Consider the following 27,710-nt stretch of genomic DNA (forward strand, 5'->3'; position numbering starts at 1 on the left):
GCTCAAGGGCACCAAGCACCCAAGAGTAATAAGCTTCTCAACTTGTAACTTCCACGTATCACCGTGGAGAACTCAAACCGATGCACCAAATGCAATGGCAAGGGCACACGGAGTGCCCAAGTCCTTCTCTCTCAAATCCCACCGAAGCAACTAATGCTAGGGAGGAAAAAGAGAGGAAGAACAAGAAGGAGAACACCAAGAACTCCAAGATCTAGATCCAAGGGGTTCCCCTCACAAAGAGGAGAAAGTGATTGGTGGAAATGTGGATCTAGATCTCCTCTCTCTTTTCCCTCAAAAACTAGCAAGAATCCATGGAGGGATTGAGAGTTAGCAAGCTCGAAGAAGGTCAACAATGGGGGAAGAACACGAGCTCAAAATATTAGATTCGTTGGGGAAGAAGACCTCCTTATATAGTGGGGGGAACAATCCAACCGTTACCCCCACTTCAGCCCCGCAGAGAGCGGTACTACCGCTTGGCCAGCGGTACTACCACTTGCCCCTATAAGCGGTACTACCGCTCCCCCTCGCGGTACTGCCGCTGGGCCCAGAGCGGTACTACCGCGGTGGCAGGGCGGTACTACCGCATACGAGCGGTACTACGGCCCCCACTGCCGCGGCTAGTACCGTAAAACCCGACACGAAAAAGACCCCTCGAATCGAGGCGGTACTAGTACGAGACCGTAGCGGTACTACGGCTGGGGCCACCAGCGGTACTACCGCTCTGGAGCGGTACTACCGCTCTAGAGCGGTACTACCGCTTGTAGCACCCAAGCGGTACTACCACTCCGGCCCGCGGTACTACCGCTAGGAAACCAAAACTGCCATAACTTCTGCATACGAGCTCCGAATTGAGCAAACTCAAGCTTGTTGGATACAAGACGACGAGTAGCATCAAAACAACGACTGGTTATAGTAAGAAGAGGCAGGGGAGGTATGCCAACAAATAGAGGAGTGAAACCTCCAACCGAGAAGAACCGGCATAACCTCCAACATCGAAAACATCATAGAAGATGCGAGTGAACTCCGTTTTCGATGAACTCGAGCTTGTCATCAAGATGACCATAAGCTCCAAAACTCACAAAGAGAAGAACCAAACAAGAACCAACAAAGATGATGCAAGGATGCAATGGTTTGAGCTCTCTATGAATGATACGATCAAGCTACTCATCGAGAGCCCCCCTTGATAGTACGGCAATCGATCCTATAACCCGGTCTCCCAACTACCATCATGAGACCGGTAAAATAGAAAACCTATCAAGAGCAAACATTTGCCTTGCACATGGTCCACTTGAGCTAGATGATGACGATCTTGACTCCCTCAAGTTGGACCACCTTTCTTGGTTGTGTTGGCTCGATGAAGACTAGTTGATTGCTCCCCCATACTCCACTATGGGTGAGCCACTCTTCCGCACATCTTCACAAGTCCATTGTCACCACAATGGACGGCAAGCTTCAAGCATTTGATCTCTTCATGATGCTTCACTTGAACTTGCACACCGCAACATCTTCACAAGTCCATTGTCGCCACAATGGACGGCAAGCTTCAAGCATTTGATCTCTTCATGATGCTTCACTTGAACTTGCACACCGCAACCTAACCCCACAAAGAACTCTCACGAAGATCATGGGTTAGTACACAAAGCGTAATTGACAATGCTTACCACACCATGGGATCGCTTGATCCCTCTCGGTACGTCTTGTGCGCTTTGTGTGTTGATCAACTTGATTCACTCTTGACTTAGTCTTGATCAACCTTGACTCTTTCCAACTCTCTTCATTTGGATGATGTCTTGAAGGTAAACATGAATGATCACACAATCTTCTTCTTCAAGACATGCTTGCAATAAGCTCTACTCTCACATGACCAATCTTTGGATAATTCCTTAATAACACCTTGGTCACCACATAAACTCCTTGAAACCAACACATGGACTTCAAGAAATGCCTATGGACAAATCCTTCAAATATAACTCAAGGCAACCATTAGTCCATAGAGATTGTCATCAATTACCAAAACCAAACATGGGGGCACCGCATGTTCTTAAAGATAATAGTGTTGGAACAACCTCTTCAATCCTAGGTGATATGAGATCATCCCTAGGAGCGTCTTGGATGTCTTCATCTGTAGAAAGCACATTTGTCGGCGAGGATAGGAAACTGACTGACGTAGCTGAACTGCTCATAATAGCTGTATTGACGGTTGCCGTATTGGAATTTTGTGCAAGGGCTACAACTACAACTTCCATCGATGATGCGGGCCTGGGCTTTATCTTGATCATTGTGGCTTTGGGTGGACACTTTTTCCTACCCGCAGTCTTCTTGTATTGCCTGAGTTACACACACACCAAAAAAGAAAGTTAATAAAAGAAAAGGTACAGAAAAGACCTGGCAAAAAACAACGGACTGCCATGAGACCTTAAAAAAGATGCCAACATGACAATAATAATTTTTAAATGCCATGACCTTCCTATTAAAAGTTCCATGTAGGGATTATTAAATCTGTCAATCTGACAAAGCATATTAAAAATGCTAGGATAAAGCATTAATAAAAGAGCCAAAACCATGAACTATAGAAAAAGCCCTGACAAAAGCTACTACAAAAAAGTGCAGTGTCAAGTATGGATAGATGAAAAAAGTCTCGATGACATGAAAAATGCCATGACACTGTGAATAAAAATGCCATGTATGAATAGATAAAACTGCCATGACACTGCAAATAAAAATGCCATGACTGGATGACTAAATTTCGTACCTCTTCAAAACACCCCTCCTATCTTGGAGAATAACAGGGTCCCCCTTTTTGACTCTACTAGATGAGGAGAAGTACGAGTAGCGGTACCAATAGGCTCATGGGCAGGCAACAACTCAGTAGGTTGAAAACTTAATAATTGGGGAGATGAGCGGGTAGGTGTTGACACAACCTTGGATTTGGTGGCTTTACTAACAGCAGTAGCCTCACTAGGACAGAAACAACCACACAATAACAAAACATACAAACAGAGATGGCTGAGCATCAACCTCTACTTGTACAGAACGGCGGAAGATAACGATGTTATGAAAAAAAAGGTTTACTCATAAAGAAAAAAAAGCACACACCTCCTCCTGGCTACAATGGGATCAACCCTCGCCTTCTTAAGCATGACATCAACGCCATCACCAACACCCTCCATGGCCCTCTTCGAAAGAGCAACAACACTGCCTCCGCTTCCACCAGCACCACCAATGACCTTTGCCTCATGCTTATCTCCTACCTTGTCAATTCCAGTGTCTTGCCCATCGGCGCCTACTTCAGTTCCATCCTGCCCACCACCATCTTCCTCACTTGGCTTGTCCATATCTACATCTACGCCAGCACCGGCCTCAACAGCCTCATCATGATCCTCACCGTGCCCCGAGTCAGAGTCGCCATCAAATAGATTCTCCTAGGTGTCGCTAGTCGCCTGTGAGCTATTGTACTCGAATCGGCCATGGACACCAATCGGTATTGACGCACCAGCTGCAGCAACATTACGGAAAAGCCGGCCAACCTCATCACTTTCACCCTCAGACAAGCCTGTCCAACCCTGAACTAGTTTCCCAAGAATGTTGGTCATGCCAGACGCAAACTCACCAATGAGATTTTTGACTTTACTCCTGGTCTGCAAAAACAACCAAGGAAAAAAAGAAGGATGCCACTCAGCATAGCACGACGCATCTAGTTCCATATAGCTCACAATTTCGTACGTCGAAAAAACATGCTGGTCATGACAACACCGATAGAAAAAAATCATGGCAATAGAAAAAACACTAAGAAACTTACCCGAGGAGGGCAAGATGGGCTCACATTCACATCCATCCACTTGTTGAAATTTGCTGCACCGCCAAAAAGACTGAGGTTGATAGCATGCTTTGAGGCAAACTGCAACAAAATGACACGTAACTAACACCAAAACATTGCATAAACAGAAATGCCATCTATTGAAAAAATGCCATGTAGATTAAAGAATGCCACCCAACATATATGAAAAATGCCATCCAACATATAAAAAAAATGCCATCTAGCATATATGAAAATGCCATCTAAGCATGAAAACATTGCCATGATGACAAAAATAAAAAAATGCCAACTAATGTGTAACAAAAAATGCCATCCAAGGTGTGAACACAAAGCCATCCATCAAAAAAATGAAAAAAGCAACCCAACATGTGTAAGAAAACCAAAAATGCCATCTAAACACATATATATTTGTCATGCTGACAAAAATAAAAATGTCATTTAATCTACATAAAAAATGCCACTCAAGGTATGAAAAAATGCCATCAAACAAATATGAAAGATGCCATCCAGGAGAGGGTGGGTATGCCAGAAAAATGCCCCCAAGGCGGTAAGTGAAAAAATGGCACAACCAAAAATGAAGTAACACCTAACTTTCCAAAGGATCCATCTGACTTCTTGTCTGTCATGAGAACGGCTTTGATGGTCTGGTCAGACCATGCAACTACAACCGCCATAAAAAATTATGATACGATCATGAGAGTATTACAAAAATGCCAAGAAAGACTGGCATTGCAGTTATAATGCAAAAATGCCATCCAGAGTATAATCGTAAACCACCGTCAAGAATTGTGATGGTAGCAATAACGTTTTAAGAATGCCATAAAAAAAGCTACATATGCCACTATGATGTGAAAATGCCAACTAGTACATGATTAAAACATATACACTGCCATTTAACTACCATTACAGATGCCACATCAACAAAAGGTTCAAATGCCATACAAACTACAGCCAAAAACTACCATCAAAATATAAAAAATGATCCTAGCATAAAACATGCAAACAACCATGTAAAACTACCAATGCCATTAAGGTGTGAAAAATGCCACTCAAGAAGGGGCATAAATGCCATCAAAATGTAACACATACAGAAAAAAGACATTTAGTGGCGACAAAGTGAGAAATATAGTGTTAACGGACGACAAAAGATTTGATGATCACCGTTGTTTGGAAATAAGGAATACCTCGTTTGGGGGATTATTGACGCCATGACACCCCCTGCCTGAGATATTCATGAAATCATCAACGCCATTGTTCAAATCCTCTTTGGCCATCTTACAAAATCGAAAACCTGAAATAAAATATGGACAACAACAACACATGACCACGTCAGGCAGGTGAACGCATACAGAAAAAATAATTTAAACAAGATGGGTACGCACATGTCACCTACCCCCCCCCCCCTAAAAAGAACCAATCTAAGGATACACATGGCATTCCCCCAAATAAAATCTTAACCACATGGCACTTTGCATCCAAAAAGAACCACCATCTACACACGCATGATAGTTTCCCTCAAATATAGAAAAACTCTATGCATGCATATCCCCCCTAAAAGACCTACTCTAAGGACACACATGACATTTTCCCCCAAAAGAACAATCCCAAAATAAACCACATGGCAGTTTTAATCCAAAATTGCCACCATCTAGAAACAAAAATGGCAGTTCCCATAAAAAGATCAGAAACAACTATGACCCCCCGAAAAACAAACACACTCTAATTACACGCATGTCATTTCTCGTCAAAAACAACACCCCAAATCAACCACAAAGCAATTATAATACAAAAAACTACCATCTACAAAAGCACACATGACAGTTTCTCTCTACCCAACAACCATCTACAACACAGATGACCCCCCCCCCCCCAAACAATCCCTCTTGTAAACCACATGACAATTTTCATCCCAAAAAACATCATCTACAAAACACACACATGGCAGTTCCCCCTCACCTCCCCACCAACAACAAAAACCTCTCTACACACATGCACCTAACCACCTTAAAAAGACCCACTATAAGGACGTACATGACATTTTTCACCAAACTATAAAATCACATGGCATTTTCCCCTCAACCCCACACATATCCTCCACTAACACATATGGAAGTTTCCATCATCAAATCCCAACACTAAACTACACAAAAAAAGGACATACATGACATTTTTCACCAAACTATAAAAATCCAATTATAAACATAATCATATGGCATTTCCCCTTCAACCCCCCACATATCCTCAACTAACACACATGGCAGTTTCCACCATCAAATCCCTACACTAAACTACACAAAAGGCACCAAACTGGTCAACCAAAACAGATCTACGACGAAAAATCACCCAAAACTGCCACCCAAAAAAACGAAGGCAAATACGGCGCCACAGAACACCGTCCGTCGCCGATGTCGAAGTAATGGCAACTGCGGCCGTTGCTGCCGCACCACACACGTTTGGCGCAACCCGGCAGACCACGTGGGATGCGCGTGCTCAAACCCTAGCCCTGATAGCAAGCCCACCACACCACCTTCTCCATCCCTTCCCACCATTGCCCATCGACAGCTCTAACTACTCCAGTCGCCTCCTCGCGACTACCTCAAGCAAACAACCATAGGGCACGAAACACTCGCGCGCGACGACCAGTGATCTAGAACACGTACCTCAATGGCTACCAATAATGCCGCCCGTGGTGGATGAAGCCCTCGCCGTCGACGAGCGGCTGGGCTTGGTGGGAAAAGCGTCGTCCGTTCACCGGAAATCGCTGCGGTGAGAGGGGGCGATGAGGAAGGGAGAAGATGGGTGGGGGGTGGGATGAAACTGACTAATGGAGTGAATTGGGGGGGGGGGGTGAGGGGTTAACTGCACTTTTTAGTTCGCTCGTGGCCATGTTGGAGCGAACAGCTCAGGCAGTCTAATGTGGCACCTGCCTATGCTTGAAGATTCGTGCGCACGAAACTTGTGGTTTGATGGGTGTTCGCTGGCTGTTGGCTCCTGGCTGACGTAGGCCAGTTAAGATTTCCGTTTCTTTAACACCGTGTAGTCATTATCGAGCTTTGTCAAGCTATCAACGAGCTCGGAGTCTGAACTCTGAACTCAGGCAGGCGAAATTGAACTGACTTTCCCTCTTTTCTTTCTTTCTTTCTTTCTCCCACCTCTCCTCGCGCCGCCGCCGGCAACTAGGCTCTGACGGCACCTTCTCTCTCAGTTCTCCTCCTTCTCATCCGCTCTACAGGACTGGCTTGGGGTGGAGGTTTGCCTTTGCCCGGCCCCGGGCTCGGATTGATCTGGTTACGGACCCTACTTCTTTTCTTCGCTGTGAGCACTGTGTTCCCAATCTCTCCTTCCGGGACTGATACCCCAATCTAGGGCACCCCTGAGTACCTGACCACCCCAAGCCTCTTACATCGATTCCCCGCTGTCTTCACCCGGTCCGTGATCTTGGATATTGGCTGAGGTATGAGCCTTTTCTCATCCAGTGATTTTAGTTAAACCCCATTGACCTCCACAAATTCGGGGGCGTGCAGGCGCACACTCTAGATCTGCCCCTGTCACATCACGCCATTGCATTGTGGCACCATTTAAGGGCACGGGGATGATAATAAGCTTTAAAACTTGTTTACTTGTCTAATCGTAGCTGTGCTGCCATGCCATTCTTAGGCGTCATAATTTGCGTGGCTCCCGTTAAGGAGTCTTGGCTCTCTCTGGAACATGGCAGGTCCATTGTCATTCTGAGTGCATCAGCCATGTGTTTTTTTTTTTCTAGCATTGAATGCATCGGATATGTTAATATCATGCTATTCCATAACCTTCATCTGGTAAAGTTACAGGAGGCAGCTACTGATGTCAGTAATTTCGTGTTGAATTTTCAGGGAAGTGTGTGTGGTACTTTTATGGTTGGCCAAATGCAGATATCTTGGCCATCCACGATTGTAGAGCTCATCTTGGGCCTGCTATGGCACCTTGTCCACCTGTTGGTCAGCCTCTTTGATTTGTGGTCGCATCTGAGTGATAATCTAGAATGCTATCTTATTTCGTCTGAGTTGCTGCCCAAGTACCGAGATCTTCATTTTGAGAGACTTAATTACGTGGGCGTTGTAGTAGATAGCAGAGAAGCAAATGATGTTTTGAAGATCAAGCAACTTTTACGGTGGTTATCAACTATCGGCGTTAAGTATGTAGTTCTCTATGATATTGAAGGTGTGCTTATGAACATTTGCTTTACATGCTTACTTGTTTGAGTACACATGATCTTATTCTTTTCAAGTCTTCTTGGCCTATCCTTACCTGAGCATAGAACTCTTTCTTTCTCAATATAATGTGGCAGAGTGCTTGCCTTTGACGGTGAGAAAAGAACAAGAAAAAACGAGAGTACTAGCAATATGCGGTATTAATAACTGTGAGTCCTGCTGTATTTTAACGGTTTGCCCTTCAAGTCATCTTCCATAAATCTGTGCCGTGGGAAAAACAGCCTTCAAATTTTATGTATTTTGCATGAAACTACTTTGAAACTCCGCCTATGTTGCCCAGGTAAAGGAGGAGGGTTGTGATAGGCTTGGCGAGCCAACATAAAAACTCAACCATTCTGATGGAGATGAAACCCAAAAGAACATCTTTGGGGCATAACTCTCTTAGCGACGTGCCATATCGGGACCCGGGTGTGGTGTTAAATGGGTAAGGGCCAGGCCGTCACTCCCTTGGTGGCGCGCCGTACCTTGATCTGGATACTGTGATAAGTGAGCAAGGACAGGTTGTTGCATCCCTAGTGGCGCTCTACATCGATGCTCGGGTGTAGTGAAAAATGAGCAAGGGTCTTCGCATTTGATTCAACGAGTGTGAAGGGTAAGAAAGCTAGCCGAGCCAACTAGGATCCACTTAGGTCGCTGGAACGTAGGGCCTCTGACCGGTAAGTTACAGGAGTTTGTTGATACAACGGTGGGGAGAGGCATTGTTATCCTTTTTGTCCAAGAAACCGAATGGAAGGGACATAAGACGAAGGAGGTGGAGGATATCGGCTTCAAGCTGTGGTACACGGGGACAACTACAAACAAGTATGGAGTAGGCATCTTGATCAACATGACAACAAGGGCCTCAAGTCTGGAGTGGTAGATGTCAAGAGGCAAGGGGACTGGGTTATCTTGGTCATGCTGGTCGTTGGGGACTTAGTTCTCAATGTTATCAGAGTGTATGCCCCAGAGCAATGAGCACCAAGAGGGAGTTCTGGGAAGGCCTGGAGGACATGGTTAGGAGTGGGTCTATTGGCGAGAAGCTCTTAATATGAGGAGACCTCAATGGCCATGTGGGTACATCTAACACAGGTTTTGAAGGGGTGCACGGGGGCTTTGGTTATGGTAGCAGGAATCAAGGAGAGAATGTCTTAAACTTTGTTTTAGCCTACGACATGATCGTAGCAAGACCCTCTTTAAAAAGAGAGAATCCCTTCTACTGACTTTTAGTAGTGGTTAACACTAGCCATATTGATTTTGTCCTCTCGAGCAGAGAAGACAAACATGCTTGCCTAGATTGTAAGGCCCTCAACATAAACTTCTGGTAGCGGCCTTTCGCTTCCAGATACGTGTCCAGCAAGATAAGCATGCCAAAATCGCTAGAACGAAGTGATGGAAGCTCAAGAGGGAGGCAGCTCAGGCTTTCAAGGAGAAGTTTATTAAGGAGGGCTCTTGGGAGAAAGGAGATGATGCAAATAATATGTGAAGTCAAAGCGAAGCTAAAGACACTTGATGGTGGAACGATGATTTCCGGAAGGCTATCAAGGAGAAGAAAGACTGTTTCAGACGCCTATACCTGGATAGGAGTCCAGACAACATAGAGAAGTATAAGGTGGCAAAGAAAACTGCAAAGCAAGCTGTGAGCGAAGCAAGGGGTGGAGCGTATGAGGACCTCTACCAGCGTTTAAACATGAGGGAAGGCGAAAGGGAAATCTATAAGATGGCCAGAGAGGAAGATGAGAGATGTCAACCAAGTCAAATGCATCAAGGATGGAGCAAATTGACTCCTGGTGAAGGACGAGGAGATCAAGAATAAATGATGAGAGTACTTTAACAAATTGTTCAATGGAGAGAATGAGAACTTTGTCATTGAGCTGGGCAACTCCTTTGATCATACCAACAGACATTTTGTGCAATGAATGCAAGAGTCTGAGGTTAGGGAGGCTTTAAAAAGGAGAAGTAAGGTGAGGCAACGGGTCCTAATTGCCCAATTGAGGTGTGGAGATGCCTTGGAGACATAGTGACAGTATGACTAACTAAGCTTTTCAACCTCATTTTCGGACAAACAAGATGGCCGAAGAATGATGAAGAGTACATTAGTACCAATCTTCAAGAATAAGAGAAAAGTTCAAAGTTGTACTAATTATTGTGGAATTAAGCTAATGAGCCATACAATGAAGCTATGGGAGAGAGTGTCATTGAGCAACGTTTAAGAAGAATAACAAGCGTGACCAAAAATCAGTTTTGTTTCATGCCTGGGAGGTTGACCATGGAAGTTATTTTCTTGGTACGACAATTTATGGAGAGATAGAGGTAGCAAAAGAAGGACCTCATATGGTGTTCATTGACTTGGAGAAGGCCTGTGATAAGATACCACGGAATGCCATCTGGTGGGCCTTGGAGAAACACAAATTACTTTCCTCATCAAGGACATGTACGATAATGTTGTGACAAGTGCTCGAACAAGTGATGGAGACACTGATGACTTTCCAATTAAAACATGACTGCACCAAGGGTCAGCTTTGAGCCCGTATCTTTTTTGCTTTGGTGAGGTCACAAGGGATATACAAGGAGATATCCCATGGTGTATGCTCTTTGTGGATGATGTGGTGCTAGTCGATGATAGTGGGACGAGGATTAATAGACAGTTAGAGTTGTAGAGACAGGCTTTGGAACTGAATATTAGGCTTAGTAGAACTAAAACTGAGTACATGAGGTGCAGTTTCAGTACTACTAGGCACGAGGAGGAGGAGGTTAGCCTTGATGGGCACATGGTACGTTAGAAGGACACCTTTCCATTATCGGGGTCCATGCTACAGAAGGATGGTGATATTGATGAAGATGTGAGCCATCGAATCAAACCTGGATGGATGAAGTGACGCCAAGCTTCAGGCGTCCTATGTGACAAGAGAGTGCTACAAAAACTAAAAGGCAGGTTCTATAGGACGGCGATTCGACCCGTGGTGTTGTACGGCGCAAACTGTTGGCCAACTAAAAGGCGGCATGACCAACAGTTAGGTGTAGCAGAGATGTGCATGCTGAGATGGATGTTTGGCCACACAAGAAAGGATTGGGTCCAGAATGTTGATATACGTCATAGAGTTGGGGTAGCACCAATCGAAGAGAAACTTGTCCAACATCGTATGAGATGGTTTGGGTATATACAACGTAGGCCTCCAGAAGCACCGCCACATAGCGGAAGGATAAAGCATGCTGATAATGTCAAGAGAGGTTGGGGTAGACCAAACTTGACATGGAGGAGTCCGTTAAGAGAGACTTGAAGGGCTGAAATATCACCAAATAATTAGTTATGGACAGGGGTGCGTGAAAGTTAGCTATCCACGTGCCAGAACCATGACTAGGTTTCGAGATCTTATGGGTTTCAACTCTAGCCTACCCCAACTTTTTTGAAATTGAAAGGCTTTGTTGTTGTTGTTGTGCATGAACTACTTTGGACAATTTGAGTTGTGCATCAGATACTGAAAGGAGAAAATAACTAAACCTGAACCTTTTTAACATCCAACTAAAAAGGAAAGGGAACATGTCTCCAAACATATCAGATCCTTTTGGTATAACTAAATAAGCCAAGATGAGTGCCATGTTTCCTGTTACTTCTCAGTTTCCTCGCACTGACTATTGCACAATCAACGGTGCAGAGAGGTATGTCTGACCATTCGACAATGCTCTACAGGAGTACTGAAGGAATGGCTTAAACCTGGTATCGAAACCCCAAGAGATGAGAACTCAAGAACTAATTTAGTAAGTTGCTTAATGCAGAATTCTGTTGGCCCATTTGCTGTCTAAGATATGGACTATGGTAATCTTTGTCTGTTCTTTGATTAGTATATTTATCACTCTTATAACTATTATGTCATTCATGTGAGCCTGTAGGATCTTAGTGCACATGGGGGGATGGCCATAGAGTGTCTTTCTGGTTCTGATAGCAAGGAAGGCATTGCTAAAGCAGCAAACTTACTGTGCTCAGACTTCTGCAATCGCAACACTCATGGGCATAATAAAGGTGACAATGCATTTACAGAAGCTGACATGGTTTGTGCACTGAGAGCAGTAGGTAAGTTTGGAAAAATTATCTCCTCCCAGTTATTGCATTTTACCATATTCATTTCTCAATTAGGAATTTGTACATTGCAATTCTGGAAGAACACTTACTGTTCCAATCTTTTCGTTAGGTAGTGGTGGGCCAGAACCTGATCTTCTTCTTGTGTATGGTCCTGTTAGATGTCATTTAGGATTTCCTGCATGGAGATTACGTTTCACAAAGATTATGTAAGTTTTTCTTCCATTTATACAATTCTCACTAGTTTCCATGCTCAAATCACATTCAAAATTCATTCCACCTGAGGGTGAGGGGATCATGTGCGCTCACTGGTTTATGCTTATTGTACATTACTGAAGTTACTTATTTTATTTTACTACTGAAATATTATTTTTATTGTGTGTGCAGGCATATGGGCTCGCTGAAATCAATGAAATACGGTTCTATTGTGAAAGCTTTGCATCGATTCTCACACAAATATCAAAATTATGGTAACCCCATATTTCAGGTTGGCAATTTCGACTGTACTGCAGCAAAACTCTTTAGTTTTTACCTTTACCGTAGGTTACACAAAATGTTCTGTACTTGAAGTGTACAGGCATGTTAGCAAGATTCAGTTTGTAACATTTTGTACATGTTCCATAAGATGCTTACATAATAGGAACTGGCGAAATTGATCAATGCTCCATACTTTTTTTTGTTATATTTCTGCCAGCCCTGTCAAACAAATATACATAGAAATGTTTAGTGTCATTTCCAGTGGTTTGGAAATACACAAACGCACAAGTGTAATTAGAAACTGTGGACATCAGCTTAGCCATCAAGCTTAAACAGGAGAAACTAGAAGCTACATCAGGCAGAACTCAAGTTCGATGACTAAAATAACCAAATAGTTTGTATCAAGAAACCCCTCGGCAGAAACAAAGATGACAAGAAAAGGAAAACTACTAGAACATATCAAGCCGCAAATCCACACTTCCAAGGCAACATGCCTCAATGAAGTCTGTTCAGATGATTCAGGTTGTACTAGTATTTTAGCTTACCACTGCCACCAACATTGTCTTTGTATTCTTCAGTAATTTTTCCCATCACCACATCATTGACTTAATCCTATATATACTAGAGTTATAAAATCCGACAAAATCTTCCTCCAAAAAATCATACAATTTCTCATCCTCCATAACTCCGTACATACTACAGATAGACCAAATGATCTTGACATCCTCCCGTGCCGCCAATTTCCAACAAAATCCATCAACCTGTCACAGTCTGAATGGTTGATTACATGTCCCAAAGGGTAATGTTTGGATTTTGTGACCAAAGTGTACCGTATACATTGTTTGCCCATGATTTTTTTAAATCTATTTTTGGACAGTTACCAACATTTTGGCATGCCAATGCTCCTTTGCCAATTCCAGTTCAATTTTTAGCCAATGTTGGCCAACACATGGGGAAGCAAAATCTCAAAATAAAAATAAAATTGGCTAGCCAGCCAATGTTTGGCAGGGCAACCTTAGGCATGAAGCAAACACACCAAAGTGTTTGTGCCTCTAATTTGCAAAGACACTCCATACCAAGTTCTGATATCTCTTTTTTTGGAGGCATTGCACTGCCATAGTTTTTCATGGGAATTTCTTGTATTAGTGGTCTTCATATCTGATTAAACAACAGTGCTATGCATAAGTATCAGAATCTGGTTCGTTTTTAGTAAATTGTATCATCACCTTAACTAACCATAACCTTTTGTCTATCAGGTAAATGAGAGGAGACAAGAAAGCCACCCATTTTGTTATGTAAAATGTGTACTTCTGGAGCGAGCTGAAGTTTATTAACTACAATATATAGTCTTGGCGGATACACTGTGCTTCCTTTTTGTTTGGATCAAATGGGTTACCTGTAGAACATACAGGTACAAACCTCATCCAACATATTTATCTTTTCATCAGAATGTAACAGACTGGCAGCACAGTGATTGTTTTGTGGAGAATTAAAGATCCAATTGTCTTTACCTTGTGAAAATTTACTTTGGTCTCGTGTTACCGCACACAATAGTAACCGCCAAAGATATATTTGTATTAATATATTGAAGAAATTTGATGATTTAGTAATCCGAAAGATCCCCTTATCCAGATGGTGATACATGATAGGCTCATATGGGCAACCATGATATCTCATATCCCACGGAATGCATACTCTCTAGCCAGACACAAAAATTGCAACTGTCTGCTGTCCACAAGCTGCTGAAAAATCTGAGCCAAGGGAATGCAGTTAAGCAGCCTCAGCTGCTGAGAGGCCAGGTGGCAGCCCCCTTATCCCAGCGCACCTGCCACATGGCGGGCTTCTACTGGGTCCACAGATGCCCTCATCCGCTGAGGCTCCACCTCACATCGGAATAAGATTTCCCTGGTCCCACCCCCGCCCAGCCTCAGGCGCACGTTCCTCTCTCCTTTTGTAGCAGTGGGTGAGTTTTGGAGCAAACACTTTCATCTCAGTCTGTACCACACACCACGCCTGCCTCATCTCTCGGAGCAGGAGGAGGAGCTTGCAGGAACAATGGCAGCCCAGGGTCTTCTCTCTGGGAGGCAGCTGCTGGGGAGGCCTCTGCAGTCCTCCATCTCCAGGTCGTCTTCCTCCCGGAAGTCCCCCTTCGTCGTCAGGGCATCGTCCAGCCCCCCTGCCAAGGTCAGTTCAACTCTGGCCATGACGCATGTTTTCTTCTGATCTGATGAGAGCTAGCTGGAGTTGTTGCTAACTTTCTTTTTCTTCTTCTCTTTCAGCAAAATGACAACAGGCAGCTGTGGTTCGCGTCCAAGCAGTCCCTCACCTACCTCGACGGCACGTAAGTCGCAGCGCAACATATTACACCTGGTGGCAGTGTGGCAAAGAGAATCTGATTTAGGAGGTGTTGGGTTTTGTGCTTTGCAGGCTGCCCGGTGACTTTGGTTTCGACCCCTTGGGGCTGTCCGACCCGGAGGGCACCGGCGGGTTCATCGAGCCCAGGTGGCTGGCCTACGGCGAGATCTTCAACGGCCGGACGGCGATGATGGGGGTGGTGGGCATGATCGCCCCGGAGGCCCTGGGCAAGGTGGGCCTGGTGCCCCCGGAGACGGCGATCCCGTGGTTCCAGGCAGGCGCGATCCCGCCGGCGGGCACCTACCAGTACTGGGCCGACCCATACACGCTCTTCGTGTTCGAGATGGCGCTCATCGGCTTCGCGGAGCACCGGCGGCTCCAGGACTGGTACAACCCGGGCTCCATGGGGAAGCAGTACTTCCTGGGCCTTGAGAAGTACCTCGGCGGCTCCGGCGACCCCGCCTACCCCGGCGGGCCCATCTTCAACCCGCTCGGGTTCGGGACCAAGAGCGAGAAGGAGATGAAGGAGCTCAAGCTCAAGGAGATCAAGAACGGCCGCCTCGCCATGCTCGCCTTCCTCGGCATGTCCCTGCAGGCCATCTTCACCGGCGTCGGGCCCTTCCAGAACCTCCTCGACCACCTCTCAGACCCCGTCAACAACAACATCCTCACCAGCCTCAAGTTCCACTAGGCGAAATCGATCCGATCCGATCCGAGCATCGTCGTCCTGTGCATGGTACCCGTCGTCGTGGGAAACGTGAGCGTGCGAGAGGTATATATGCGAGGGTGGGTGTAAAATGTAAATTTGTACGCGTGCTGCGTGCATGCTTGTAATATTTATATCGTGCTACGAAAATTAGTGCATTGCATCTCTCGTCATCTTCATCAACATCTGTGTCTTTCTTTCCCCGCTCCTCTTCTGGTTATCGTACGTGCAATTAGGCGGCTAGGTTTTGACGATAGTGGCCGTATCTTCTTTATAATTCTCATGAATAAAATGGTTATTTACAAATGAGAAATTTTAAAGCTACATGTGATTTTTCTGTCAAAATAAAGTGAATTGTTGCTGTATAAAACACAGAATTTTGGGAAAAGGTTTATCACAGGATGCAAACAAATCTGAGTGTTTTTTTAGAACTGCAAATCTGAGTGGCTGTGGTTTTTTTTTTTTGAGAATCCGGCTGCGGTTTCTTCTATGCTTACAGCGACGAAGTTCTTAAATCGGGCCGGGCCAAGAAACGCGTTGGAATAGGCCCAGCTTTTCACCGGTCCACGGTTAGATCCATCCGCGGCGACCCGTCGCCGTCTTCTTTCGTCTCTCTTCGACGGATGCCTTGCCCAGATGCTTCCCCTCCTCCGCTTCCGCCCCTCCGCTTCCCGCCTCCGCTGCCGCTTCCTCTCCGCCCTTGCAGCGGGCGGGACGCCTCCGCCGCCGCGGTCCGGCCTAGTGTACGGGTTCGGTGACAACAGCCACGGGGCCGTGGGCCAGCCTGCGCCGGCCGCGGACGTCTACGTCCCCACGCCCGTGCCCTCCCTCCCGTCGTCCGTCGATGCGGTCGCAGCCGGACACTACCACTCCCTCGCTGTATCCTCTGCCGGGGAGGTCTGGGCGTGGGGGCGCAACGAAGAGGGCCAGCTCGGCCGCGGGCTCCAGGCCCCGAGGTGATCTAACCCTCCTCCCCGTTTCCTCTGCCCTTCGAGGCGAATCAGTATATGAATTGAACTAAATGAGTCGGTTTCACTTACCTAAATCAATTTTACCCATTGCAATTTTACTGAAGTCTGCAGAGTATCATGATAGGGGTTATGTATGCCAGTATGAATTCATGCCAAAGCGATGAATTATTTATTCCAGTATGCAGCATCATTTCTTTCTGGCCCAGATAATGAGCAAGAGTGATGTGCTTATTCAGTACTACCAGCATAACAAAGATGCTGAAGAATGGCTCACATAACGTGGTCACTTCTTTATTGAAATATAATAACGTGGCCACTTGCTGATGTATGCCGCACGCGCACACCTTGCACTGCTTTCAGTTTTCATATTGAGTATATTCTGACCAGAGAATTCAAACCTTAACATGGAAAGCATACATCAACCAAACTGGTATGATGCACCCATATTTTTCTTGCCCATGCCAGCCTTAAATAAAATACTAGCCAATGGCATGAGTTAAAATTGTAGTTCAAAACCTCAACCGTTTGTTTGTGTTATTCATAGGTGTTATTTAACACTTACCAAGTGTATAGGTGCAATGTTTTACCATTCTGCTAAATGGCAGGAATACTTGGAGCAATCCAGAACAGGTGAGAGGATTGGAGAATGTTCAAGTTCGAGCTGTATCCGCTTCAGGTGTTGTTTCTGCAGCAATTGGGTGCGATGGCTCGTTATGGGTATGGGGGAGATCAAAGCGTGGCCAACTTGGGCTTGGCAAAGACATTGTGGAGGCCACAATGCCTTCTAGAGTGGAGGCCCTTGCTGGTTACGATGTTGTTAAGGTGATAACTTTTGCCCTGATATGAACTAATTGGATGCTGCTTACTAGTGAGGCAATGTTTTAATGAAGCGAAAATGGTAGGTATCATTTGGATGGGGGCATGCCATGGCACTGACAAAGGATGGAGGGCTGTTCGGTTGGGGTTTTTCAGAAAATGGAAGGTTAGGAGATATGGGTCAAAGTACCGAAGCACCTTCTCCACAAGAATACGTTGGGAAAACAAAGGATAACTATTCAAGTTCAATGTTGGAGGCTGTTGAAAAGATGGTTGCGGACAAAATTCGGAGCGAGGACAATATGCCCATCATCTGGGAACCTTCTCTTGTTCATGAAGTGACTCATCTTGACGTGTCTGATGTTTCCTGTGGGCTTGATCATTCCCTGATTCTCGGCTGTGAGTATTTCTTTTCACCTACAAAATTGAAGCTCTTATGCGCACTTGCTATGCATAATGTTTCTGCTGTACTTATTTATCTCTCTCTGAAGGTAGTAGTGTTTAATAAGACGTAGGGCATTGTTGCATCTGCAATATTTGTTTTTTTAGTATTCATAATGAGTTCAAACTTGGAAATAGCAGATTTATATTTTTCAGAAATGAATAGTAAATATATATTGCCAATTTGCATCAGGTTTTTCAAGGAACAGCATTCCTTCTGACTATTCTTATTTGATTCGTTCATTGTGTTAACATAGAAAACTAGGAGCTGGGCTGCTGTGAAAGCATAAAGTCTTGTGCATGTAGTATGACGGAGATTTTTTTAATGCATGAGCACCAAAACAGAGATATTATATTAGGAGTGCACAGCTTTGGACAAATGAACAACAATCATCTAAAACTGTACCTTTTGGGGGGTGTCGGAGTTTTCAGTTCCGTTATATTTATATTCCTCTCATGTGATTTACGTATTAACCAGCTAATGGCACTGTACTGAGTGGTGGAGACAACACTTATGGACAACTTGGTAGGAAGTCAGGCTGGGCCAAATTGCTTCCCGTCGACATAAGCTACATCCCATTCTCTGTGTCAGCGAGTGCTGGCCACTCACTTGCTCTGTGCCATATATCAACCAAAGGCACTGACAATGTTAAAACTGGTGTCCTATCATGGGGATGGAACTGCAGCTCCCAGCTTGGACGACCTGGTCAAGAGGATGCCCCAGCACTAGTCAACTATCTGGTTGGTGAGAACCCAATAACAGCTGCAGCTGGCCGTGTTCATTCCATTGTTCTCATGTCGAACGGAGATGTTTGGGCTTGGGGATCTGGACGAAATGGCAGACTAGGTTTGGGCAGTTCAATGGATGAGGCAGAGCCTTGTCTCGTCGATACCTTGGAAGGAGTAGAGGTCTTACAAGTCGCCACAGGCATGGACCATAATCTCATATTGGTTAAAGAATAGGCTGGGCTGCTTCTTTAGGGAAGGATATTGATTGTTGCAGTAGTCACTGGAACAGTTTTGCTATCAACTGGATGCGATCTTCAAACATAGTTATGAACTTATGATGCTAACTACTACTCACACGCTTTCAGAATTGTGTCTGTCACCTTTCACTTCCATGTAATGTTTCCCATGTATTTATGCTCGTCCATCATGGTAAATATTTGTGTTGGCATCATCTCTGGTGGTGATACTGGAGTTTGACGGTTTTTTTGGTCTTGAAGGAAAAATGTTGAGATAGTTCATGTGCATTCCCAGGCTTCCTCCTGTGCAATTCTGTAGCTTGTCTGTTTACATGTACATACTTTTAAATCCTGTTGCGAATGTTCTATTGCTAACATCTCGGCTCTCCAATGGACTAGTAAAAGTAGTACCGTTAGTTTGTAAAAAAAAATCTTATCATGTAATTGTTCTACATTCAAAAGCTTTAAGTAAGCAAACTCTTTGATATCCAGAAAATTGTGTAATAAGCTCTTTCCTACCATGAGAAAACATTTTTTACAAGGTGGTGTTGTATAGTGATAAATTTTGAACTTTGGTATCTTTTTTACATTGTTGTTGTTTGTGTAATTATTTCTGAACATACTGCCATAGCTAGTGATGTCCATCAAAATTTGAGAGCATAGCCATTAGCTCAATTCAAAGACCATGGAGATTTACTACTTGCCATGCATAGTACTCCCACCATTAATAAATACTTCCTCTGTCTCAAAATGTAGTGTCAAAAAATGTCTTACATTTTGAGACAAAGGGAGTATATTGCATAATTTTGACTGTCCAACTTAAGTTTTGACAAACAATAAGCAAATGATATGCATGCTACTTGACAAAACATCAATACATTTGCGTTTGTTTTCAATAGTGTTTTCTTTTCTAGTTGCAATTTGTAACTGCTAGCAATGTATACTTTTCTTGTTTGCGACGACTAGCAATGCATTTGAAAAACAAATTCATGATCAAACTTTAAACTTGACCAGTGAAAATGTGCTTGTACTTTTGAACAAAGGAGTAAACAAAGTGCAATCTGTATGCTCTAAAAAAGAAGTGACCTAAGTTTATTTTTTTGAGGAAAAAGTAACCTAAGTTTCTCATAGGGAAATAGGTGTTCTTGGCAACGATAAGGCCCAACAAGCCGGGTAGCGATCCCTACTTCAAAGCAGTCTCATCAGCCGTCCCCAACTTTCTGTTGGCACCACTGCCTGCCAAGTGTGCTGGTTGTTGGAGGTAAGTATCACCACCAATGATACAATACTTATCTCCTTTTCAATCCCTCAAAAAAAAGCTTATCTCCTTTTCATTTTTATAATAAGAAGAGATTTTCCCGCAAAAAATAATAAGGCGTTTAAGATCCAAAATCACATGGTTGAAAACTGAAGTAAAACAAAGGTTGAAAAGAGATTATTCTTTCTAGCAGAGGTTGAGAAGAGATTTTTGTTGAGCGCTTGAGGTTGAGAAGAAATAAAAAAGGAAAGAAAGAATATGTCAACTTAACTTAGACACACACTCCGCAGCCCGGCCCAACCCAGCTAAAGAACCAGTCACTACTTTGGTTCTCACCAGGTGGGACCCGCTTGTCGGTCAGTAGACACGAGCGGAGCACCGAGGACTAACCGAGCGGGCGCGCAGCACATCATCTTCCTCACCGGCGGCGGCGGCGGCGGCATGGGGATGGGCGGTCGAGGTGTGGTTGGCGACAGGTGGTCGCAGCGCGTCCTCTGGATGTGCGCCATCGGCAGCGCCGTGAGTAAGCGCCTGAACCAAACCCTAAACTATGGCGCTCCCTTACATTCCGTCTCCGCGTCCTCCTGGTTGTTCCGTGCCGCGATCCGATCTGATGGTTTCCGCTGTGCAGGCCTGTACTTTGTGGCGGTGGAGAGGCAGGCGCAGAACCGCGCGCGGGCGGTGTCCGAGGGCTTCAAGGGCCTGGACGGCGCAGGCGGAGGCGGCAGCCGTGGCGGGGAGGACGTGTAACTTTGGCGGCGCCGAGGTGAAAGGGCGTGTAGAGATGTGCCTTTCTGCTCGAAGCCTGAGACAAGTTAGAGTTTTCTTATCTGCTGCTTGTTCACAAGATTCACAGAATCGTTGCAATAATAATGTACTGCTAATTGCCCCCTGTGTTGCGGTATGTCAATGCTTGGGGGGCAAGAATTGTTATCTGACGACCTGGATGGTTTTATGTGTGAAATATGAGTTGGAAAATTCAGATTATGCTTCGTTTCGTGACTGTTGCTCGTAAGTTTATCGAGCTTGTTGGGTTGCAACTTAAGAATTAGAACTTAGTCTAAGAAAAACAATGGAGTATATAAGCAAATGAGAAATTTTCGTTTAGGTAATTCATAGATATAGGCTTGAGTTCCTGTATTTTCCATACTGTGATACTCTGTTCTACATTTATCTAAAATGAGCCACTGTCTTTTAGGATTTGTGTGTGTGTATTCCTAGGTTGGGAAACCGAAAGGTAAACTAGGAGATGATCAACTTAAAATGAACATAATGGCTGCTCAGTGAGCACTAAATTCTTTTCCTGCCTCAGTACCAATACTTGCTGCACCTCGCTACTTGACTACTTTTGATCCTAATGGGCACTGGGTCACAGACTCTAGTAATACTGATGAGGTCTATCAAATATGGAATAGTCCACCAACCCATCATACGTTGATTTCCGGCAGTTTTTTCTTCTTCCCTGCTTCTCTTTTACCCTTACTGAATGATAAACTACTGCAAGTAGGGTTTGCATGCTTGAATCCTTTTCTGTCTGCATTGTAGAGTTCTAGCAGGGGTAAAATGGAATAATCCAGTGCCAGTGTATTAGATTGTATTAGATTGTCTCTTATTTATCTATAGTTGGTAATCAACATAGTGCTGATTGGATTCTTGATTTTTAAGTTTGGTAACTTTTTTGCCCAGTAGAAGATAAGCAGAAAGCAGCCATAAATGTTTGTTTAAGTGAAAAAATTGACCCCAATTCCTGTCCATTGTAGTCAAGGCAGGCCCACCGACTACTTTAAGAATAAGTTCCTGACAGTCATAATTTGGCTAGTGCATCATGGTATCTACTGATTTATTGTATGTGCATGGTGCAGTAATTCTATATAATTGTTGACACCTCTACATCCTACCAATTTAGAGAATAATGGCATCTACAGCCTCAATGCATCACTAACTGGAAATGGATATTTTAAGTGAGATTTCTGCTATTTATTCTTTTGACAGAACAATATATCTGAACATGAGCCTGAAAATGAGGCTCATTTTAGCAGATAGTTGGTTTAATAGTTTTGTCTCTTGTACATGCTGTATAGTGAAAGACTTGGCAGTTCATAAGGCAATTAAACACTACCTGACCTTTGACTGCAATTTTTTTAACATGCTGTGATAATCCGTCTGCCATCCACCTCCCCTCCACCAAAAGTAACTCTGTGACTGGTGGTGTCATCTCCATGATTTTCACATTCTTTTTCTAGGGTTTGCAAAATATGCATTATGATTGATTTTTCATGTGGCTATTTCTAAGTTGCCTTACTTTATGTAAGTAGAAAGTTGTTTTTTTGGACATGGATTTGTACGGCCACATGATTAGATTTATATAAGTTCCGTAGCAATGCGTGAATATTCAGCTAGTAAGACTATAATTATGAGAGCTACAAGGAGTGAAACAATCATGATATCAGTTTGTTTGTTTCTTTCTGACCATAACAGAACTAAATCCAATGATAATGCAGAGGATCATTATCTTATTGCCAAGGCGTTTTTTCCAGTATATTCTTGATTACTGATGCTCATATTTCATAATTTCAATATATCTGAGCACATAGATGATTGAATCTCATCATAATGAAATCCCCTATTCAGATATATTAATATGCGTAATAATGAATATCCGTCAACATTTGTCTGTTTAATGATTTCTATTATCAGTTTTGCTAAAGCACATCTAGATGTGCCACAAGTATTGCACATCTAAATCCTATATCATTGATCTTACGCGGAGATTCGTGTATACATTTTATTTCATCAGATTTTCACATGAAAGCTCACACCATCAAGTTGCAGTGCTTTGTACCATCGGCAGGACTCAAAAGCAGATTCATTTTGTCTTGCACTCAAATATGTATTTGTTAGCAGATCGTTGTTTCTATTGAACAAATCTAATCGCACCTCTACCCTGAAAGTTTATTGCTCTAACATCTTTGCTTTTCCCTGCGAATTTTCTTAGAATATTATACACACACAACTCTTGCGTTAGTGACTGAGTTTGGATTGTGCTGAAACTGAACAACATCTTGAAGGATTTTATGGCTGTACATCATTGAGTAACGAGAAGGCCTGTAGATGGCTGGGGACAAGGCAAAGTATGATTTGTGTAATCTGCAAAAGCTAGATTTGTAGCTATCTCTTTACTATACAGGAGTCACACTAAGTACAAAACAAAGGAATGAAGTTAGGTGATTACGAAGTGGCATGATTAGACAGAGATTTCTCTGTTACTAACATTACCTGCTTCTTTAATTAATTTATTTATTCCATAGTAGTTCAGTTTGATCTATCTGCAAAATGCATAGGAATGTCACATAGCACTTTTCCTTTATTAGCCCCTGTGCTAAGACTTGGAACTCTTATTGCCTTTTACTTTATGGGCCCTTTCTGTGATGCCTCAGTTTTTCCATTTTCTTAATGGCAAGTGTTAATTTAAATATATGCTATATTATAGATCTAATGATCAACTTAGGTGCCCACTTCTTGTAGGTATGAAAGCCCGAAAATGTGAGGAATCTTCCATGCACAGAGGCCACTAATGAATGGGGGTTGCAGGATTGTGATGCAATAACGCATCATTCTTCTCTTCTCATCCATATAATCTTGAAAAGTACTTTTTCACAAGATGCTGGTTTATTCAGATTATTCTACCCTGTATCAGTGTCCAAAGTTTCGTTGACTATCACACACACACACACACACACACACACATATATTTTCTAATCCAAAGTATTAGTTTGATAATACCATTTCTTATGCCTTATATTTATTTTTCGTGTTTATTTACTCTTATACCTAACATGAAAATCTATTAGTTTACTGAAGAAACATACTTTTGACTGAGCAATGGAGTTCAGCATGTGTTAGACCCAGTTCACCTTAGTTGATTCCGCTTTTATTGTGCACTCTCGCAGGTCACATAATCACAAGATGCCTTGTAATAAAATCCATGATGATATGGTGGTTACGAGCACTCCAGCCTTCCAGATGCAGTTAGTGCTGTTCTTTCCGGCCTTTCCTTTTGCCCCCTTCCTCACTACTGACCCCACAAATTTTAATGTCACAATCAGCTTGATGCAGAGCATCTTTGGCATGATCTTCCTTGCATTGGTCCACCAAATAAACCCCGTTTAAACTTTTAACTTTTTCTGTAAATTATACCTAAGGTGAACATGTCAAGACCAGGCAAGGAAAATAATAAATAAAAAGGGGCAAGAATGATTGTTACGTTTATGACGAGGACTGGAAAGTTTAACTAATTAAGAAAAAAGTTAGGGGGGATAAGGGAATAATCTATGGAACTTATCAACGTTCTAACCGGTTTCTAGTTAGCATCTATTAGGGTTTCTGCTTTGGTCACTTGTAGCATGTAGGGGGTGATAACTTATGTGCTTAGTGGTTTGAAAATAACAAATTGAAGGTGTAAAGCCTAGTGCTTTTTCAGGGAATTCGGTGTATCCAGCCCTTTGCCCGTGGGCTCCAGGAAAGGATAGATTCTGTAGCTTGATTGAGTTCGTAGCCATAGATAGGTCTTCTTTTTCCTGGGACCATTCGAAGTAGATAGTGTAATTTATGATAATTTACATTTTCTATATCTGTTTAGATAGATGAAGCCTACTGGTAGGGAGATGCTTTAGTAGTCTACCAGCTCATTTATTTATTGCATAAATTCCAACTTGCACCTTTAAGGTTGATGGATGGCCAGACCTTAGCCATGTAGTAGCATATTTTGTTGATTACTGTAGGTGCCGCAAGTTAGTGGTCAAGGTTGTAATCTAATCTTGCACAACTGTGTTGTTCCTTGGTGCTCCACCTAAGCCTTAATGTATAATATCTGGCAACTCAGCATAGCTGACTGTTGGTCCAAAAGCCAGTGGAATTTCCAGCTCAAAAAAAAGCCAGTGGAATTTTGTTCGAGGCATGAGGTATCTTAACCTTTTTTCCCCTAATAAAATAATGTGTTTTCTGGGCTATTTTATGAAATGACGAATTGCTTATCTCACTCTTACTGTTATTTGTATTGTTCGTTTCTTCTGTCAGCATCTTAAATCTTTTCCTGATTTGCACTGCTGATTTCTGTAGGTGTCTATTTAGTAGTACTAGTATTTTGCAATGTTCTCTAGCTTCATCTTACATCGTTCCTTTCTGGAAGGGTTTGCTGAGCTGCTGCTTCTCCTTTGTGTTCAAAAGGGGCACATCTTGTGATCAAAGAGAGAATATATAACTATGACGTCCCTCTGCGTTGGAGCCTCTTGTTGGAAAACTGTACTCTCTTTTGGAGAATGATTGAAAATGCATGAGTGGCCAAGTGTTATAATCTCAGAACTATCCAGACTGTCTTGCGGAAAACAGGCCGACAAGTTCAGGAGAAAATAACTGTTGATGGGGTATTTATTTATATATTTATCTAGTTGAGAGAACAATAGTTTGTTTCCTTAGCTTCTTCCTGAAGCCCTGTTAAAAAATGCAAAAGCTGGTTCACTAATCTGTCTTTGCAAAATCGTTTAGATGTCTCAGGCGGCGGTGGCATATTTTCTGTGCTCTTTCTATATGTCTGAGGTGAAAGTTACGGATGCCAATGTCAGGAGACGCATCCTATCCCGAGCTCACATGCTCCCGCATGAACAGTAGAATCAAAAAAATAGTCTGACAAAATTTCCAATTGCGTGCAAAATTTTCAGGCTGAAATGACATTCGTGGAGGTCTGAGCAAAAAGAATAAAATCGATGCTCCAAAAAGACTATTGTTGGAAGCATTTTGGAGCATTGATTTTGTTATTTTTGTCCAGACCTCCACAAATGTCATTTCAATCTGAAATTTTGCACGCAGTTAGAAAATTCATCAATGTTCGTCATAAAAAAATTCAGATTTTTTTGAATGTGCTTACTATTTTTTGATTTTACTGTTCATGCGAGAGCATATGAGCTCGGGATCAAAAGAGCGCTTTCGCATCCTTGGTCCTTACATGTATGTTTGGCGTCATAGTTTTCTTCCATTTTTACGTTCTTGCCCTTTTAAACCTGAACTCGAAACCTTCAAAGTTTTTTTCACGTTACATGAATCACATCCATAAATGTCTTCAGGTTTTACTCTTGACACGAGTACGTTTGGTCATTGACGGCCTTTTATTATACTTAATAAATACTACAGAGTATATGTTTTCATCAATTTATTTATATCTGTGAGGGAGTTTCCATAACGAAATTGGATGAGCCATTGTACATTGGATTTGCTTTCATTTCGTGACATTTGAATAATAGCAAGGGTAAGACTAAAGCTGGCCTACACACAGTGACAGAACAAAAAATGGGGAGAAGGGAGGGTAGGAGAAAGAACATGGGCATAGATACGCATGGAAAAACATGCACTAATTGCAACACGTTGAGGCAAACAATCGAATCGTTGCCATCTCTACCTGGCCACATTGTACCACCAAAATGCATGGGCTCTCTGTAATACTACCCTCATTTCATTATACAAGGTCACTATGAAATATACATTTTACATACATACATATACATGTGTGTGTGTGTATATATATATATATATATATATATATATATATATATATATATATATATATATATAAAATGACATTTAGTTATTTCCTTGCTCAACATCCACTCATTTTCCTATTCCTTCCTTGCGTGCATGAGGCGTATTCATTTTTCCAGTAACGAAAAGAAAAATTGGTTTGCAAAACAGACATTAAATTTTACCTTCGTACCTGTAATATGAGTTTGTGGTCACTCGCAAAATAAAAAATATGAGTTTGTGGTCTTGTATATAGAATAGAGAGAGTACTGTGTTTACAGATTTGACATGACTTGCACATGGGAGAATTTTATATCTAATGTCTGTTAAATGTAGACTGGAGATTCAATTGTGTAGGTTTGTCCCTTCACCTTCAATTACACAGCTTCTGGTTGATTCGTCAGATCCATAGTAATTTGGTATTGTACCCTCTTGAGTTGTCATTTTAGTTAACAACAAAAGTCTTTTAGACTTGGTGAAGCGTATATTTCTGCCGGAGATTGCGAGGGAGCATAAGTCGGATTTTATAGCTCTCATGGAGAACGGTAGACCCAACTTCAGATCGTAGTTTTTAGATAATATTTCTGGTGGTATGGTGTATGCATGGTACTATCTACCTCCTCAGGGGAGATCGGGTGGTATCATTCTTGGTGTGAATAAGTCTTCGCTTGATGCTTGAAAAATGCAAGTGAGTGACTATGCTCTCAAGTTTCACGTGCGGTCGAAACTTGATCGTTTTGATTGGGCCCTGGTTGATTTCCTAGATGAACTGGTTCATATATGTGGAGACGAGAATTTACCCATGTTGGTTGTGTGTGTGTGTGGGTGGGGGTTGAATTTAACATTACCTGTAGACAGGACGAGAAGAATAATGCAAACTTTGATGCTCGTTGGTCTTTTATGTTCAATCTTGACTTGAGGGAGATCACTCTCTCAGGTCGTCAATATACTTGAGCCAAAAGTCTAAAAGGATCAAAGAGGTCGACTAGCGAAGGGGGGACGGGGCATTGAATTGGATACTACAAAATTTTAG

At 43.0% G+C, this 27,710-nt stretch overlaps 4 protein-coding genes and 1 long non-coding RNA gene across 9 annotated transcripts; 4 read left to right on the top strand and 1 right to left on the bottom strand.

The window, feature by feature from the left end:
* Positions 1 to 980: 980 nt before the first annotated feature.
* Positions 981 to 6,604, bottom strand: LOC120966321 (uncharacterized). The gene is made up of 5 exons (XR_012186752.1): positions 6,478 to 6,604; positions 5,002 to 5,108; positions 3,800 to 3,898; positions 3,097 to 3,638; positions 981 to 2,328 (listed from the first exon to the last, which is right to left on the bottom strand). It is a non-coding gene; the product is annotated as an uncharacterized lncRNA (long non-coding RNA).
* A 237-nt stretch (positions 6,605 to 6,841) lies between these two features.
* On the top strand, positions 6,842 to 14,116 carry LOC109759695 (uncharacterized). 5 transcript variants are annotated; one of them, XM_020318526.4, is made up of 7 exons: positions 6,842 to 7,271; positions 7,687 to 8,014; positions 11,732 to 11,799; positions 11,932 to 12,112; positions 12,231 to 12,327; positions 12,506 to 12,605; positions 13,852 to 14,116. In XM_020318526.4, the coding sequence occupies exons 2-7, from the start codon at positions 7,708 to 7,710 to the stop codon at positions 13,927 to 13,929; spliced, it is 831 nt and encodes a 276-aa protein (XP_020174115.1). In that variant the 5' UTR covers positions 6,842 to 7,271; positions 7,687 to 7,707; the 3' UTR covers positions 13,930 to 14,116. The 5 variants fall into 5 exon arrangements, with proteins under 5 accessions (XP_020174115.1, XP_073356660.1, XP_020174116.1 ...); XM_073500559.1 differs by having other exon boundaries at positions 12,506 to 12,588; XM_020318527.4 differs by having other exon boundaries at positions 6,865 to 7,271; positions 7,687 to 7,988; positions 11,697 to 11,799; positions 12,506 to 12,588.
* On the top strand, positions 13,852 to 15,839 carry LOC109759697 (chlorophyll a-b binding protein 8, chloroplastic). The gene is made up of 3 exons (XM_020318528.4): positions 13,852 to 14,779; positions 14,875 to 14,936; positions 15,023 to 15,839. Exons 1-3 carry the CDS (start codon positions 14,651 to 14,653, stop codon positions 15,639 to 15,641), a joined length of 810 nt encoding a protein of 269 aa, XP_020174117.1. The 5' UTR covers positions 13,852 to 14,650; the 3' UTR covers positions 15,642 to 15,839.
* Positions 15,840 to 16,126: 287 nt separating this feature from the next.
* LOC109759700 (ultraviolet-B receptor UVR8) lies at positions 16,127 to 19,126 on the top strand. The gene is made up of 4 exons (XM_020318532.4): positions 16,127 to 16,612; positions 17,233 to 17,449; positions 17,530 to 17,842; positions 18,363 to 19,126. The coding sequence occupies exons 1-4, from the start codon at positions 16,293 to 16,295 to the stop codon at positions 18,845 to 18,847; spliced, it is 1,335 nt and encodes a 444-aa protein (XP_020174121.1). The 5' UTR covers positions 16,127 to 16,292; the 3' UTR covers positions 18,848 to 19,126.
* A 1,269-nt stretch (positions 19,127 to 20,395) lies between these two features.
* LOC109759699 (uncharacterized) lies at positions 20,396 to 21,094 on the top strand. The gene is made up of 2 exons (XM_020318531.4): positions 20,396 to 20,630; positions 20,739 to 21,094. The coding sequence occupies exons 1-2, from the start codon at positions 20,549 to 20,551 to the stop codon at positions 20,855 to 20,857; spliced, it is 201 nt and encodes a 66-aa protein (XP_020174120.1). The 5' UTR covers positions 20,396 to 20,548; the 3' UTR covers positions 20,858 to 21,094.
* Positions 21,095 to 27,710: the final 6,616 nt, after the last annotated feature.

Source organism: Aegilops tauschii, chromosome 6 (assembly GCF_002575655.3).
Source record: "Aegilops tauschii subsp. strangulata cultivar AL8/78 chromosome 6, Aet v6.0, whole genome shotgun sequence".
Lineage (NCBI taxonomy): Eukaryota > Viridiplantae > Streptophyta > Magnoliopsida > Poales > Poaceae > Aegilops > Aegilops tauschii.